Source organism: Cajanus cajan, chromosome 9 (assembly GCF_000230855.2).
Source record: "Cajanus cajan strain Asha chromosome 9, NIPB_CcT2T_4, whole genome shotgun sequence".
NCBI classification, from domain to species: domain Eukaryota; kingdom Viridiplantae; phylum Streptophyta; class Magnoliopsida; order Fabales; family Fabaceae; genus Cajanus; species Cajanus cajan.
Genome location: NC_138525.1, coordinates 52,748,446 through 52,766,295, shown reverse-complemented (window position 1 = coordinate 52,766,295; position 17,850 = coordinate 52,748,446). Strand labels below are relative to the sequence as shown.

Below are 17,850 nucleotides of genomic sequence, written 5' to 3'. Positions count from 1 at the left end.
ATAATTTCACACCACTTACCGATTCACCCCAAATTTAATAAATTTTAAAAATTATTTTCAAATAAGAGTTTTAAATAGTACAATTGTAAGAACAATTGAGAGATATTTTCTCATCTTTTATTCAACATCTGTATTCTGTCTCAATTCCACAGTCTACTCAGAATCTTGCACCACCCTCCTCAAACTTCAAACTATCTAAACAACCTTATCTAGTTACATTTTAAAAACTATCAAAATTAGTATTTAAACACGCATTGAATCTCACACAACAAATTCTTTTTTGTCGAATAGAACTCTCCTAACTTTATTCCCAAAAGAAAAGGATGAGGATAAGAACGAATAAACTTTACAAGCATAATTATTATTATAAGATTCCATTCCCGTAATCTTCAGCATCACACATTAACCCATAATCCTGTTTCGAACTATTTATAGTTGCGGAATAAGAAAGTAAGAAACCCTAGCAATAGACAAATATCAGAAAGCATCACACACCACTCTCCAATATTCTTGAACATGTCTCAAGTGGGTTCTCTCTCCTCCGAAATGGAGACACTGAACCACGTTCTCTCGCTAGTGGAGGCGTTCCGAGCGTTCGACGTGGACAACGACGGTCGTATAACGCATGCAGAGCTCGGCGGAATCTTGGGGTCGCTAGGGTACAACGCTAGCGAGCAAGAAGTGAGGGCGATGATGGAACGAGGTGACAAGAACAAAGATGGGTTGTTAAGCATACACGAGTTCTTGGAGATGAACACCAAGGATTTGGAGGGTGGAGATCTCGCGAACACCCTCAGCGCGGCGTTTGAGGCGTTGGATGAAGACGGGAACGAGATTCTGACGGGGAAAGAGCTTCACGAGGTGATGCAGAACTTGGGGCTTGAGTTGTCTCTGCAGAATTGTGAGCATCTTGTTGCTTCTCTTGATGCGGATGGAGATGGCGCTGTGAGCTTGGATGAATTACAACTCATTGTTGATTCGCTTATCTAATTAAGAATATCATGTTATGTTTCGTAACAGTCGTACTCAACTCATCACTGGTGATCTATATGAAAGAAAGAAAATCGTATAATGTATATGGTGTGTGATTAATAATAGTATACGTGTTACTCCTTGTTGTAGATACTTGAGAAAGAGAAAGAAGAGAAAAAAACATCAACTAGTTGATAAGATTTTTATTTGTTTATGAATATAGTCTATACTGTATTTCTAAGTCGAAAATTAATAATGATATGATTAGTCATATAATTTGTTAAGAGAAAAGTGATAAGAAAAATAAAAAGTGGTGATAGAGTGATTATAGCATGCTAGTGTTAAAAAATGAGGACTTTTTACAAATATAATGCATACAATTTATATAATACATCTTAATATTTAGAAGTGATAAAGGGTGTGTTTGGAAAGACAGAGGGAAAAAAAAAAAAAAAAAAAGAGAGAGTAAACTAAGGATACGTGAGAAAGAAACTAAAAATTGATGTGAGTTTGGTAAGTGAGAGAAAGAGGAAAGCATGAGCATTTTAAGGTGGATTTATACCACTTTAAACTTAACACGATGAAAATTTAGTGAAAGGAACTTATTAATTGCTGTACTTCCACTAACTGTAAATTTGTTATATACATCATGCAGTGAAAGGGTAATAAATGTAACTATGTAATCCAGTAATAGTGTAACTGTATAACCCACAAGACTAATAAATTGTTTGTGTAAAGACTAACTGTATGCATGGATGCTCTTCCTCTGATAAAATTTTTCTTTTAAAATGAGAAGTGTGTTGAATGAAATTCTCTTGGTTAAGAATGGAGCCATTGTGCAAACTCCGAAAGATGAGAGGTGTTTATGTATATAATAATAATAATAATAATAATAATAATAATAATAATAATAACTAAAATCTCTCTTCTATCGTTTCTCTATTATTTTTTTAAATAATTAAAATTCTATTTCTCTCTTTTAATTTTTACATAGGAAGTCACTAACACGTAGATCTTTAAATTAAATATTTAATGATTAATTATTAACTCATAATTTTATTTATGGAATTGAATGTTAATAAAAACTTTAAAAAATTCATTTTTAATACAAAAAATCTCTAATATGTAACATGATATTTTCATGAGAAAAATATATTCAAAAGGATCATTTATATTTTTTCTTTGTTAAAAATATCATTTATTTTCCAGAACTAATGTAAATTTACGTTCATCTATATTAATTGGCTTTGTTTTACATCCTTAAATGTTTGCGGCTTCCCTTTGAACATCCGTACCCTGAATCATGTTTAGTCATCAATTCCAAAAATAGAACAGCAATTTGAGCAGAAACAGACCATATTCATATCATCACAAGATGAGACAAAAACAAAACGAAGCAGAGTCATTCAATGCAATGCTGAACAATCCAATCTCCAATAAAAATGAAGTAATAGCAAGTCCCAGTCCCACGCACAAATAAGTACTGTACCTGTATAAGGATATTCGGCCTTTCCACAACCGATAAGATATGGTGGCTAAACATCCCTACCCGTACAAGTACATTAGGTAGAAAGAGACAAAAGAGCTATCAACTTGACGTGGGATGATTGCTAGATTAGACATAAGAGGATGTTAGATAGAAAAATTCTAAAAACTCCGAAAACTTATTCCGAAATATGTTCTGAATCTTTAAAAAATTAATTTAAATTATAAAATATAAAATTAAATAATTATTTAATTGTAAAATTATAATAAAATATTAATATTTTAAATTTTTGAACGTTGTTTCGGATCCTTTTAAGAGGATATAACACTCTTATGTTAGATTAGATATAAGAGAGATTGTTATATCCTCCGAAACAAAACATTCGAAATAATCAGCTTTTTGACATAATTAAATTAAAAAATTTAAAAAGTTATCTAATAAATTAAAAAAAAGATTTAAATTACCACTTTAGGTGATTTTAGTCATGTAGTAATTTATGAACAAAGCGCAGGAGAATTAGGAGTTTCATTATAAGACAAAACATTGTTCAGATGACGCATGGAGATGCTCCATCTGATCAATGTCATCAGAAGTCACATTCTGAGGGAGGTGCATGGGGGTGGAGGCGCCATCCTTCATGCTTGAGTTGGTGCAGATGGTGCATGCGGTGGAGGCACCATCCTTGTGAAGATGGCGCATAGGGTGGAGGCGCCATCTGTTTTGACTGAAAAAATTGTCAGCGTGTCAGCTTTTGACTGAAAAAATTTTCAGCCTTTGACCAAATAATTTTGCTAGAGAACGTCTCTCTGTTTACCTCTCTTGTTCATTCACTCATGCATTCAATTTCTATAAATTTTGAATCTTTCTTTAAATTTTTCACTCTTCTCCTACTCAGTAAACATTTGTTTCATTTCCTTCTCACTAAACATTTGGTTCATTTGGTTCTCACTAGAGCTGTCAAAATGGGCTCAGCCCGGTGAGCCAACTCGGCCCACCACGGGTTCGAGCCGGGTTGGGCTAAAAAAAATTTGCAAATTTCAGTGTGGGCCAATTTTAAACCCGGCCCACTAACAACCCGGCTCACCCGGGTTCAACCCGTGGTGAGTCGGGCTGACCCACCAGCCCATAAAAAATATAAAAAAAAAACTTCTGCTATTGGGTTGGGCCAAATAAAACTTCATAGACCATCATAGGTTCTCAATTTTATGTATTTTTTCTTCAAATTATGTAATTAGTGTAGGAATTTATTTACTTTTCTCTAGAAAAGCTTATGTGCATACTATTTTTGCAGGATTAGGCATTAAATTTGATTACATTTTTTTTAAATTAGGTGATTTTTTCAAATTAGGTGAGCCAACCCGTTTAGCCCACCAACCCGTGGTGGGCCGGGGCGGGCTCAATTTTTTCCAGCTCACCAATAAACGAGCCGGGTTGGGTTGGCCCACCAAAGGCTCAACCCGTGGTGGGCCGGGCCGGGTTAACCGTTTTGACAGCTCTAGTTCTCACTAAAGATCTCATTCATTACCTATTCACTAAATTTTTGATTCTTGTTATAGTAAGTAAGGTTATTTATATTTGTTGATATAATTTATTGATTTAATTTTCTTTTGAATAATTATTGTATTTTTTTGTATTATTTTGTAGGTTATAAGTAATTATAATTTTGTTGGTGTTGTAAGAGAGTTACAAGTAAGTATATAAATTTAAATTTATAATAATTTTTTTAATTTTTTAATTTTACATATATAATTGATGTGTTTTTATTTTGGAAATATATTATGTTACGTTGTGATATTTTTAAACAATTACAAGAGTTTTAAAAAAGTAGTTTTTAGAATTAATAGAATATGTTTAAATTTTATAAATATATTGTGTATGCATTTAGGATAGAATGTGTTTAAAAAGATAAATTATGTGTTAAAAATTTATAAATATATTGTGTTACGTTTTAAAATTTAATAATTTAAATTTAAAAATAATGTGGATTATATTTTAGAATTGAAAAAAGTATGGATATGAATATTATAAATTTTCCTATTTATGTAGAAGATGTGTAACTATTTTCCAATTGTTAAATGTAGTAATTATGTAGTTTAAATTTTTAAATTTAAACAAATAACGTATTTGAATGGTAAAAATCTAGTTATTTGTGTTGAATATATATATATATATATATATATATATATATATATATATATATAATTAACTTATTTAATTGTTAAAAATAAATATGATATATGTAAATATAGTTTAAAATAATTAAAATTTTAAAAATTATGAATTTCATTATTATAAATGTCTGTATTTATGTTTAAGATGTGTATATATGCTATAATTATTAAATTGTTAAAATTTAAAATTTTAAAAGTACTAATTATGTAGTTAAAAAACTTTAATATGAAAAATATATATTAGAATATTATAAATGTGTCTATTTATGTTCTATATGTGTATGTATATATGATTTACTTATTTCATTATTATAAATGTCTCTATATATGTTGAATATGTGTATATATAATTAATTATTTAACTGTGATAATTTTAAATATTAAATTTAAAAAAAAAAGTATTTGAATATTATAGATGTCCCTATTTTTGTTGAAAGTATTTATAAATGATTTAGTTATTTAATTATTAAAATATGAAAAATTTAATTTTAATTAAAATAATAATTAAGTTTAAAGTTATAACTATTAAAAAAGTATTTATTTGAATATATAAATGTTTATAATTTATTTTAATATGTTTAAATATGATATACTTATTTAATAGTTATAACTTTAAAATTTAAATTTAATAATTTGGTAGTTTAAATTAAGAAAATGATTAAAAAAGTAAGTATTTGAATATTATAAATTTTGATATTTTAGTTGAATATATGTATATATGATTTAATTGTTGTAATTTTAAAACTTATATGTAATAATTGTATAGTTTAAATTAATCAAAAAAAAAAGTTTGTATTTTAACATTATAAATGTCCCAATTTATGTGTATATATTATTTACTTATTTAATTTTTATGATTAAAAATGTTAAATATAATAATTTTATAAGTTTAATTAATTTGAAAAGGTATATATATAATTAAAATGTTATTTAAAAACGTATATAATTTGATTTTTATAATTGAATATATGTATTTATTGCAATGTTAAAAAATTTGATATTATACTAAATATTATAAATTTGACAAATTGAAATAATACTAATGGAATATAGTTTTGTTTTATATTTTATTAGAAATGTCTCGTAGAGAAGTAGATTATGTGCCTAATAGTGACAACAAGGAAAACATTGTTCGGTCGGAGGAAGAAATGACAAATGAGCGATTGTTGTCAACATGGAGAAGGGCTATGACAGCTCAGCAAGCTACTGAAGCTAAAGAAGAGGAGCCATTGTCTCCATTGTCACCCCCCAACACCGAAACTTGGGGATGACAATGACGAGGAGACATTTAGGTCATGTGACATTGGCCCTCTTATTCCTGGACATGCTGGTTTGGTCCAAGGCTTCCATGAGGAACAGGCAATCTAATAATCTCTTACCAATGCAACAGTTGTTGTCTGATATTAACCGAGCTGTGACGATGGTGTTCAACACTAACCAATGGCATTATGCAGTTCATTACGTGAAATCTAGAGGTTTTTTTCCATATTAAGTTTCATGTGTGTAAAATTAATCATGCAATTAATCTAATATTTTTTATGTTTTATTTAACAATAGGGCTACCAGAAGTGACGACATTGATTAATATAAACCCCAATTTAGAAAGAGTTCCAATAGTTGTTGCTTTTGTGGACTCTATGAGCCCAATTGGAAACGAAAATTATACTATTAATTTGAAGGTATGCTTAGTGAATTTTTTATACATTAAAAGATATTGTTTTGTAATTAATTTAAAATATTTATTTCAGGACCCAACTGCAACGATTGGTGCAAGCTTACATTACAAAGTTAAGCACCACCAACAATATGGGGAAGACATTGTTGTTGGGTGTGTGTTAGTTTTGAAACAGGTAATATTTGTTGTATAATATTAAATTATATGTTATTTATCTACTGAATTTAATTTGTTTTTTTTTCTTCAAGTTGTCGTGTTTGCCCCGAATCGTATCCGTGGTCCTTACTTCTTGAACATAACCAAAAATAATGTACAACGGGTGGGTATAGTCAGTCAAATTTAATTTATTGTGTAACTAATATTGTTTATTAAGCAATTATTATTCTTTAACAAGTGTATGTTACATTTTTTTAGGTTATTCCGAAAGATATTTGATTTAATGAGGAAATAATGTTTGTATTTCAGTTTTAGGTTTATTTCTAATTTGGATGATAGTAATTTAATGTTTTATTTAGTTTGTAAAATTTAAATTTGGAGAACATTATTATTAATTATTGGTAAAATTATGCACTTCATTTAATTACATGTATTTGTTGTTGTTGTTGTTTTTTAAATGTGTAATGAATAATAAAAATTGTAATAAATCAATGTTAAAAATTTAATTAATATATGGTCCTTGTAGTTAATTTTTAACAATTGATAAAGGTCAATGTCTGCCTATAAATATATTATTTTATTATAGTAAAGGTCATATTATTTTATTATTTTGGTGTTCCACATCTACCTATAAATATAAGAGTATGTGTGTGTTTTATGTTCAGACAGTTGAGAAAGAATAACCTTCCAAGTTTCTCTTCAACTTAAGATACAAATATTGTAGTAGTGATTTCGAAGAATGGCATCATCAACAGTGTTTGCTCTTGTGTTTCAAGATGTTCAGATATTTGAAACTCAATATGGTCTTGATTATATCATACAAATACCATCTAGTGGAAGACTTATCAAAGGAGGTTGATCAAAGGGCACAGTAAACGCATTAGTCAACTTCATTATCGTTGTCCAGTTAAATACGAGGAAGGACGAAAGCAATATAGTCCATATCATTTAACCTGTGATGAAGATGTGGCATTCATGTTTCACAGATTTGCAAAAGACCCGAATGAATTACTACTAAATTTGTTTGTTACTTTTGAAGATGTGGAGCCTCAACAATTCCAGATGTGGAACATGGTCAGTTCATTTGAAAGACAACTAAACTTCATGTAGCTTACCTTATACGTTAACTATCAGTGTTTAGTTTTTTAAGTGAGAATGTTTAGTTAAAAGAGGATTGTGTTGTTTGATTCGTTGTTGTTGTTGAAAGATAGTTTGTAATATAGTATTGTTTAACAATACTTAAGTGTTTGTTAAAGTTTAAAAGTGTTGTCTTAATTTGAATGTAGTACTAAAGTGTTCAAGTATGAATAATATTGAAGTGTGTGATTAAGAAATGTGATAATATTTTCGTTATAATGAAAATTAACAATTGAAAAATGTAAACCATAAAGTAGGTAAAACTAACGGCTTTGATCGCACCGACAAAATCAACGGTATAGATCATCTCTATTTTGTAAGGAACATTGTTCATGGGTCAGAAGTTTTTGTCTCCTAGTAACAAGGGAAAGAACGACCTTGATCGCACCGACAAGATCAACGGTGTAGATCATCTCTATTTTGTAAGGAACACTATTCATGGGTCAAAAGTTTTGTCTCCTAGTACTAGGGGAAAAGAACGGCCTTGATTGCACCGACAAAATCAACCGTGTAGATCATCTCGATTTTGTAAGGAATACTGTTCATTGATTAAAAGTTGTCTCCTAGTAACAGGGGAAAAGAACGGGACATACTCGGGAGTCGGCATACTCGGGACATACTCCATTGACATCGATGCCGGGATATGAGCTGCACCAAACGTTGATGGTGTGTCAAACCCAAAACTAGTTGAACCACTGATATCACCAACAAATGTGTCTTGTGCACTACCATACACATACTGTGTGACATCTCCATATGGGGTTAATGTCGTCGGATAATATGTCCCCGTCGACGGCCCAATCGGAGGAACTGGCATTTGTAAACCCTAGTGATCAACTCGCCTTTGTCGACGACTTTGCCCCCTTCCTTCTCGTCGACCTGTCCCAATGTGCTCCACTTCAACTGCGTCTGCTTGTGCTAATGCTACAGGTGGAGCTGGTGTAAAAGGGAAACTCACCCTGTTCACCTCGTCCTGCAACTGCAAGCATTGGTCGATCCTCTCATGCATCACCGTAAAATCGAAGGAGTGCTTATGTTCTTCATTGTTGCCATGATACATGTGCTCCAAAGCATCGATCTACAAATAACAAAACAAATATAATTAGAATACTAAATTTGTAAATATCTCAAAAGTAATTAATTAAATAGATCCCTAGATTCGTACTCACCACATATCCTTTCTTTGCACTAGAAGGAGAAATCTATCGTCTAGTATGTTTCCTATACCACACCATGTATTCTGAGCTATTTCTCAAGTGTGGTGTATCACACGCAGCTAGGGATGACAAATATACTCGTACCCGCGGGTAATACCCGAACCCGTCCCGACTTTGACTGGGTACGGGTACGGGTACGGGTAAAACCCGATATTTTAAATTGAGTACGAGTACGGGTATGTACTTACCCGCCCCGTACCCGTACCCGTCCCCGTTTCCATTTTTAATTTAATACCCACTTTTAATTTAATTATATTAAAGAATTTTAGTATTTTTTTATGTGTGATTATTTATTATAATATGACATAGAAAAATAACCTAATTATAATTATAATATAATTAAAAAAATAATTTAAAAATATTATATTTTTAATAAAAATAAAAATAAAAAAATTTGACGGGTACGGGTACGGGTACGGGTATACCCGATACCCGACGGGGACGGGGATGGGGATGAAAATCACATACCTGACGGGTACGAGTACGAGGACGGGTATGGATTTGGCTCGCGGGGACGGGGACGGGTATCATGAAACCCGTACCCGCCCCGCCCCGTTGCCATCCCTACACGCAGCTTGTGTCCATACACGATGAAATCGTGATTGCCACTCCTGCACAAATTGAACGTGCATGCGTGACCAGTCTGTGTTATCCTTGCCTCTCAGCGAAAGACCATGAAATTTCTCCAGATGAATAGGAGGTGTAGGAATGTGTTGGACCATCCCAAATTGTTGCATGACATGATCTACGTAATGATACTCAACAATGTGGGTAGTAACTCCAAGTATGGTTGTCATACAAATTGCAAAACAACATAAAAAAAATAAGTAGTTAGCATTTATCATTTATAATTACAATTTTTATTTCTGTAAATCTTCCATAAAATCTTATAAATTAAGACTTACATCCTCTCTTTTCAAAAGGTCAAAATACTTTGTATACTTCACAATTTTATCTTTTCTTTCCTCTCTAGGTTTATGCAAAGCATTATTCCACCTGTTATTAAAAAAAATAAACCATTAATACTTCAATATACAAATTAATTATAAATATTTTTATTCTTAAATCGATCACATTAATATACTTACTAACCTTGCTCCTAGAGGAACATGGAATGTAGATAAAGGTGGATGAGGTGGTGCAAGAACAGGTAACCGATACCATGTCCATAACTGCACTAGAATAGCTGAACCACCAATTTTATTGTAATCATAATTAGTTCACACGCACAACTCGCTGTACATATTTGATAGCACGCATGAGCCCCAACTCATATGACCAAAAGCATCAAAGTCTTCTAGCAAACTCAGGTATCTGAGGGATACAAAGGAGCTAGAGTGATAAGTTAATAGATATCTCCCGATCATGCATAAAATGAACGCTCTAGTATGGCGTTCCAACTGTTCCTGGCTATGTATATGCTCAGATACATCAGAGAAGTGTCGGTCAATCCAACTCATCCTCAATCGACCGCCAACAAGCACTAACTCAGGGGGTGTCATGCTAAGAAGGCGTTGTACAAGACCTACCCAATCCATAGTTGCGTATCCAGTAATGGGTGCCCCAAAGATCTTCAACCCAAGTAACATTGCAACATCCTCCAACGTGATAGTACACTCGCCAAAGGGCATGTGAAACGTGTGGATCTCTAGTCTCCATCGTTCAACTAAGGCAGAAATTAAATGATTGTCCACAAGAAAGTAACTGATCTGGGCCACCCCCATAAACCCAGCCCTCTATAGAAGATCCTGAATAGCATTTGGAATCTCAACCTCACGCAACTCTGATTGTGTTGCTCTCCTAACCTTCAAAACCCTATCTTCAGCTCCATTCCATATATGCTCAGATATATGGAATGGTTGAAGCCTTAATAAGGAATCGTCGATAGGTCCTGCATGAACAATCTGTGTAGACATCCTAATACAATTAAACAAAAAAACAAACATAGTATTAAAGTCAAAGAACACATTACTTATATATTTTCTAAATTCCTAATTTGGTCCCTCATAATAATTAAAAATTTTAATTTGGTCCCATACATATGTCGTCCTCCTCCTCCTTCTCTTTCTTTAATGCATTTGGAACGGTATGTTCTAAAACCAGAACGACCCATTTTGATTGCACTCATCGTGTGTTAATTTTGCATCTAGAACGGCCCGTTCTGGTTTCAGAACGAGTCATTCTAGAACGCCAACAAGATACGTATGAGACCACTACTAATTTTATTTTAAATTATAATTTATTACAATATTATATTTTATCTTTCAATCATAATATAATATATTTTAAAAATTAAATTATAAATACAATAAACCAAATATAATACTTGCACTCGGAATCGGAGTTATAGCTGGGTCACCGGGGAAGGAGAAACCATCGACAACGGGGAAGTGAGAGCGAAGATGGTTTACATATGGCGCAAGGGTATGCTGCGTTTTTTGAAAACGCCCCAACCCCCTGCGCATTTTAGCCAGCCCACCTGCCACCTGCACACTTGACAAAACAGACACTTGAAGGCACCGAGGGGGGTGCGCCGTCTGGATTACATTAAAAACGCCTGACCCCTGCGCCTTCTCTACCAACATGGCCCAACGTAGCAAAAATAACCTATTTTGGTTATTAATTTTTTATTATATTTATTTCATATTCTTTTTATTTGGGCTAAAAAGCTGAAACAATCTTCGAATTTAAAATTTTGACACTTCTCAATAATTATATCATAGGGTAGTTCGGCTTAAACGAAAAGGTAGGATAAATGAGGGAAAGAAAGAAAAAAAACTAAAATATGTGAACCATTGATTTAAAAATAAAAGGATCAAACGTTGGAGAATATGGTTTCCTTAGTGAAAGACCTGAGAAATCTCCCACCGTAGAATTCGTTATCCCTTATATCAATACTCAACACTCTGTCTCACCCTTTCTAAATGGTCATAAACATCTTTTTTTCTTCATTCCTGGAGTATAGTAGTGACTAATCTCCTTGTTATAAGGGAGACACTTTAAAGAGTGGAATAGTTGGCCCCAAGATTTAACGCGGTTACATACACAAGGCAGGATTCGAACCCCTAACCTTGCTTAAAGGTGAATCAACCCTTACCGCTGAACCACACATTTGGAGTTAGTCATAAACATACATATTAACACCATTTGGAGCAAAAACATCACTTTAATTTTTTTGTCCTACAATTCATTCAATAATAAAAATGTTAAATATATTTTAACGAATACATTACTTATACCTTGATACCATAAAAATACAAAATTTATTAAAAAATAATTAATAAAAAATATTTCACTATCACGAATTAGGTTTTTTTTTTAATAGAAAAAAAGACATCATTGATAAAATCAATTGACACCTCATAGTAATAAATATATACTTAAAAGAATATATATATATATATATATATATATATATATATATAATTTCAAAGAGTTTTTCTTAAGCATAATCTGTATGCATATTCAAACAAAATTAATCTAAAATTCAAAATATTTTAGAAAAAATCCTTTCTAATTATAAAAATAAATCAATAAATAATTGGATTGATGAAATCCTAACCATGCATTAATTTAAATTTTTTTAACATAATATTGATATAAAATATTTACTATTAAAAATAATAATTAATTTCTATCAAAGACTAATCACACACAAAATAGGTATGATCCTCCGAATGTAATCTATTATCCAATGTTAAAATTCAAATCTTAGATAATTTGACATTAATTTTAATATAATCTATTCCATATCCGATATTAGAATTTCATCCTTACACAAACGCTCGTGGTTGTTTGTATGGTGAGAAATTGGCATCTGAAAACACGAAATCTTAACGCTAATAATAATATCATTTTAATATTCCTTATATATTTAGATCTCAGATGTTCTTTTGAAATATTCTATCTGAAGGGAATTCGGCATTTGCAAACCTGAAATCCCAACGTCAGTTTTATTTTTTTCATTTAAATAGTTACTTTAGTTTACATTTAATTAAATAATTATTTTCAGGAGTTAATTAATATAAAAAAAATATTTTAAAATAAATAATCTTTTTATGGCTTGAAAGGTGTTAGAATTAAGAACTTTTATTATTTAATGTTGGAGAACCTAGATGATTATTTTTAATGGAGTGTTCTTTTCTATTACATTTTTCTATTCGCAAAATTCAAATCCAATAGCATTCATAAAACTGTATAAGTACAACTTAGATCAACAAGGTAGAACTAAGAATTTAAGATAATTGTTTCATATATTAACAGTGTAAAATAATTTTAAAAAAATATATCATATTAATGTAAATATTATATAAGTATAAAATATTATGTAACTGTTTTATCATAGTGTACATCTTTTGAGATGAACATTTTCCCTATAGTCTGTCTCAATGTCTCGTTACAAAATGAATGTAACCTGAAAGTTAGCCACACTGCACACTAGGCTCAGCGTCATGCACCTCGTATTGTACCTCAACAGTCTAGCCCTAGTTGCCGAGATCGAATGTAATTGCCTCGACACTCACTTAAATACACTGTACAACAAGATGGTGCACATCATTTTGATATCTATATCCACTATTCAGCTTTTATTGGAGATGATTTTATTAACAGTTTGTCTGATTTATAAAACGTTTGAACCCCCACATTGGATAATGCTCATTTGCAAAATCTGTATTAATTTGAAGTTCCACTACTTTTTCACCATATTCTCACATGTTCTTCAACATTATATATGATGATACAAAACGAGAATGTGTAGCAAGATCAACTCTCAAATTATTTTTTCTCTCTACATTTTTTCAATAGGCTACCCTTACAAATTATACTTAATTAAAAATTTATTATTAACTGTTTTCTTTTATTTTTTTAAATTACAAGGAGACACGGAGTATTTTTTACACTAATAATAGTAAGACCATAATCAGAGTATTGCCCGCTGGAGGATTTCAAATGACTGTCATGGCCATTCGCCAATCTCGATGAACTGAAAGGTTAGGGTTCAACACAATTAGCATTAGACAAGTACAATTTACAGCAGCATAAAAAAGGAAGCGTATAGAAACCGATTACACACGGTATTAGGGCAGAGCAATTCTCAATTCTTAAACCATGTTTCCAATTCACCCCAGATGGCAGCACGTAAGACCCTACCATTTCCAGGGGGTGAATGAAAACACAGGAAACTCTAGAACAATAATCACTCTACAACCTAAAGGCTAAAACTGATGAGAACGGAAAAAACTAAAGTCAAGAGATACTATGCAAGTTTACAAACATCAAACATCCTAGACCTAGCCCTAAACCTAAGTAAGCTGACCCATTTGAAACCTAAACCCCAAAAGGAGCATGGAGAAAAACGAGGATATAGGGTTAGATTACACTAGAATATATAACATGTGACCAGCAGCTGAAGCTAGGGTAGGAATGGGACGTAGCTTAATCCGAAACACACTGATCTGGACTAAGAAAACTACACCCTTTCAAAGTCCAAGACCCTCAAGAAGTGCTCCAACGAACCTAGTAAAAAAGTAGGAAAAGGCAAGGATTGGAAAGAGGAAGGACGTTTCATTGGTTTTGATAAAAAGCACAGGTTCCTATGGTTCTTCTTGGCAGACCCCATACATGATTTCCCACATAGCTTCCCTTGATTCGGCGATTCAAGCCGTCACGGCCATCTGAGAATACCACAGGCAGAAAATCTCGGCTCTCGCACCGGAAAACTTTTGCCTGAAAAATCCTCATCAGAGTATCTTTGCCCTGCACAACTCAAGTGAACTCACATCATTATCATTCAGAAAAGAAGGATAATGCATTATAAAAAGAATACTAACAGGTTTTTTATTATTTATTAGTATAAAATAATATAACATACTCGACGATCAAAGTTATATTTTATTATGAGGGGATAATATTACATTCAAATATATCTTATCATTGACTAAATTCATCACATTTTCTATACTTTGAAAAACACACTTGCCTTCTCCCAGTATCCATGTATATCATTTGATGAAACAAAATAAAAGGAGTTTGCGTTAGTTGATTAAACAAATAAGGAAAGTTTGCATCAGTTGATTAAACAAATAAAAGAGGTGATCTTTATTTAAGAATTAGAAGAGGTGCAAGTATAAGGAGAGTGTGTATGTATCAGTTGATTAAGAAATACGACTATACGAGTGTTATTTGAGTAAACATTGAGAGATGAGTATAATTTCACATCAATATTATTGATTAAAAGTTATTGAGACGAAATTATACATCTTCACTCTTTATCCTACTACTCAAGTGGGTTCTAACAGTGTCTAAATTAACCTTAACTAATGAAACTTGTTATTTAAATAGGATCAAACTGAAATAGAGTTACCATTACTTAATAAAAATCAGAAAAAAGCCAAGCAATAAACCCCATTCTGAAGAAACGTGCTAGGATAGAAAGATGTCATTGACGTGAAATGACAACAAAACCTGAAACTGCGCCACGTTGATTTCACATATCTTCCTGTTATTGGCGACATCCCACTCGAAACCTTGGAACTCGCGGTAGAACTTGAACGCAGCTGCAGGAGTGGTGAAGTTGACAAAGGCGTATCCCAAATTCGACATCCTTTTCTCTATCGCGTGTTTCCTGAAAACACAAAACATTAACCACATGAAACGAAACAAACACACCAGCTGGTTCCCGTACCCTACCTGTAATCCATCGGCAAATACACGAAATCAAATTTCGACCAATCCTCAGGCTCATTAGTTCTCTTGTTCTGCCGCAAGCAATGCTCGTCCAGTATGAGTAGCAAGTCATTGAACCTAACAAATTTTAAGACACAAACCCCGTTCTAAAGTGCAATCTCATGATATATACCGGTAACCCTAGAGACACTTTCTCAAACACAATTTAGCTAATATGCTTTATTTTTAGAATGTTTGTATGCTTTTAATAAATTTTTCTTAAATAACTCTAAAAACACTATTAGTTAGTACACAAGCAGATGCTTATTCGTTAAAATCTACAAATTTTGATGGTCTTACTACTCTTTTATTACTACTAAATAAGAGGATAAACTTTAAATGATATACTACAACGAAATTTGTGATTTATAATAAATATATTACTTAGAAAGGGTTTCCCAACATTCCCCTTCATGCTGCACACACACTAATGCCAAAATACACCATATTCTCTTTATAAAATGAAGAAGTGGAAGAGAGAGGTTACTTAAGCTGGTTTGGGATGTTACGAATCATGACAGTGGTGGTGAAAGAGGCCTCAGCTTCTTCAACCGTGTTTGGAAACGGAATAACGTCTCGACGAGAAGCCCTACCGTTTCCTAGAAGCTTCCTTCCTATAACCCTCCGTTGAGCCTTGTAAAACTTGCGGTGGCACCGCCAGTGTCCCTTTGCCCACACTTTCTCTCCAACACCACCCGTTTTCACGTCCTCCTCGTGAGTAGGGCATTGAACGGGAGAGAAAAACTCGAAGGCACAAGGAAGGGCATAACAATAGGTGGGACGAGGAAGAAAGAAGAGTTGTTCAGGTTTAAAGTAGAAGGGTTCAGCGTTAGGGTTAAGAGGGTGAAGCATATTTGAAGTAAGATGGAGAAAATGAGTTGCGGTGAGAATTAGAAGTTGGTAACGGCAACATGATTTTATAGGAACGAAAGCGAGAGAGAGAGAGAGAGTGTTTAGGTTATGGGGGATATGGGTTGGGATTTGGAAATATTTAGAGTAATGATGAAAGTGTCATGACGCATAAACTTTTATAGTGTCGCATTGAATGCTGATACTGTAACAAGACCAACCCAACTCTTCTTCCTCTGCCATTGCCTGCGCTCTGCCGCTAGATGCTGACACTTTCTACTCTCCCCACTCTCTGTTCCTTACTAACCTTTTTTCGGCCATTGGATTCGGAACCCATAAATAGCGATAATCAGATTACTAAATATTTAACATTAACTATAATTAATTAATTAAAAATATTTATAAAAATTAATATCTTTTTTATCATCAGAAAATAAATAAACAAGAAACTATAATTACAATCTTAAAGTGGATATACCGAGTAAGGTCACAAATACATTTGTCATCATAGGTAATATCTCCACTTTAATAAAAAAAATACCTATTAAATATAGAATTAAATAATATTTAATTTATTAAATTAGAGAATATATATTTATTTTTCTTATATTATTTTTATTTATTTTTTTTATAAATTTTTAGAAATTTAACTTATTTTTTTAAAAATTTTATTTAAGATTTATATTTTTTTTCTTTTAAATTTATGTAAAATAAAATTTATTTAATATAATTTTATATTTGTTAAAATTTTAATTTTTATATTTTTATTAAAAAAATATTTGATCAATTTATTAGTTAGTATGAGACAAGTATAAATATATTTAACAGGATAAAAATGAAACATAAATTTCACGTCAGTGGTGAATATATGACGTTAAAATAAATATAAGATAGGAACTCAAAAACTATAATAAGGATACTCAAATGTGAACTGACGTACTAGGGTTGAACATAAAATTGACAAATCAAACTCAAAAACTTCGATAAAAAATATTATTTTTTGGGTGGATTTGGGTTAGTTTTATGAGTAAATTAGGTTAAAATTTTGATTTTATATAGGTTATATTAGGCGGGTTTGGTTTTTAATTTTTAAACCCGCTAAAAATCAAACCCAACCGAAAATGAGATAAGTTTAGATTTTTATTACTTTTGTATAACTAAATAACAATAGTCCAAACTCAAAAAGTATAAAATAGTTATCAATTTATAACTTTTTTTTCTTCTCATAATCTAGATATTTCTTTTGTCTTTTCTTTTCTCATTTAACTTCTTAACACACTAGTCCATTTTTAGAGTTTTCTTTTTGTTTCTTTCTTTGTCTTTCTTTTCCATCTTCTTATCTCTATTTTAAGTACAACTTATGCGGCTGTGATTTCTTATAGGTTTTGTAACTTAACTTTAGATTTTTTTTTGCATGTAACAACTATGAATTTTGTTATCTTTTGTTTTTATTTCTTTAGT

The 17,850-nt window shown here is 31.7% G+C and overlaps 2 protein-coding genes across 2 annotated transcripts; one reads left to right on the top strand and one right to left on the bottom strand.

Annotated features, from left to right (window-relative positions):
• The first annotated feature begins 433 nt into the window (after window positions 1–433).
• LOC109793869 (putative calcium-binding protein CML29) lies at window positions 434–1,190 on the top strand. The gene has a single exon (XM_020353338.3). The coding sequence runs from the start codon at window positions 517–519 to the stop codon at window positions 988–990; it is 474 nt and encodes a 157-aa protein (XP_020208927.1). The 5' UTR covers window positions 434–516; the 3' UTR covers window positions 991–1,190.
• Window positions 1,191–13,191: 12,001 nt separating this feature from the next.
• LOC109817162 (protein MEI2-like 6) lies at window positions 13,192–17,265 on the bottom strand. The gene is made up of 4 exons (XM_020382374.3): window positions 16,028–17,265; window positions 15,505–15,618; window positions 15,280–15,439; window positions 13,192–14,571 (listed from the first exon to the last, which is right to left on the bottom strand). Exons 1-4 carry the CDS (start codon window positions 16,390–16,392, stop codon window positions 14,380–14,382), a joined length of 831 nt encoding a protein of 276 aa, XP_020237963.2. The 5' UTR covers window positions 16,393–17,265; the 3' UTR covers window positions 13,192–14,379.
• Window positions 17,266–17,850: the final 585 nt, after the last annotated feature.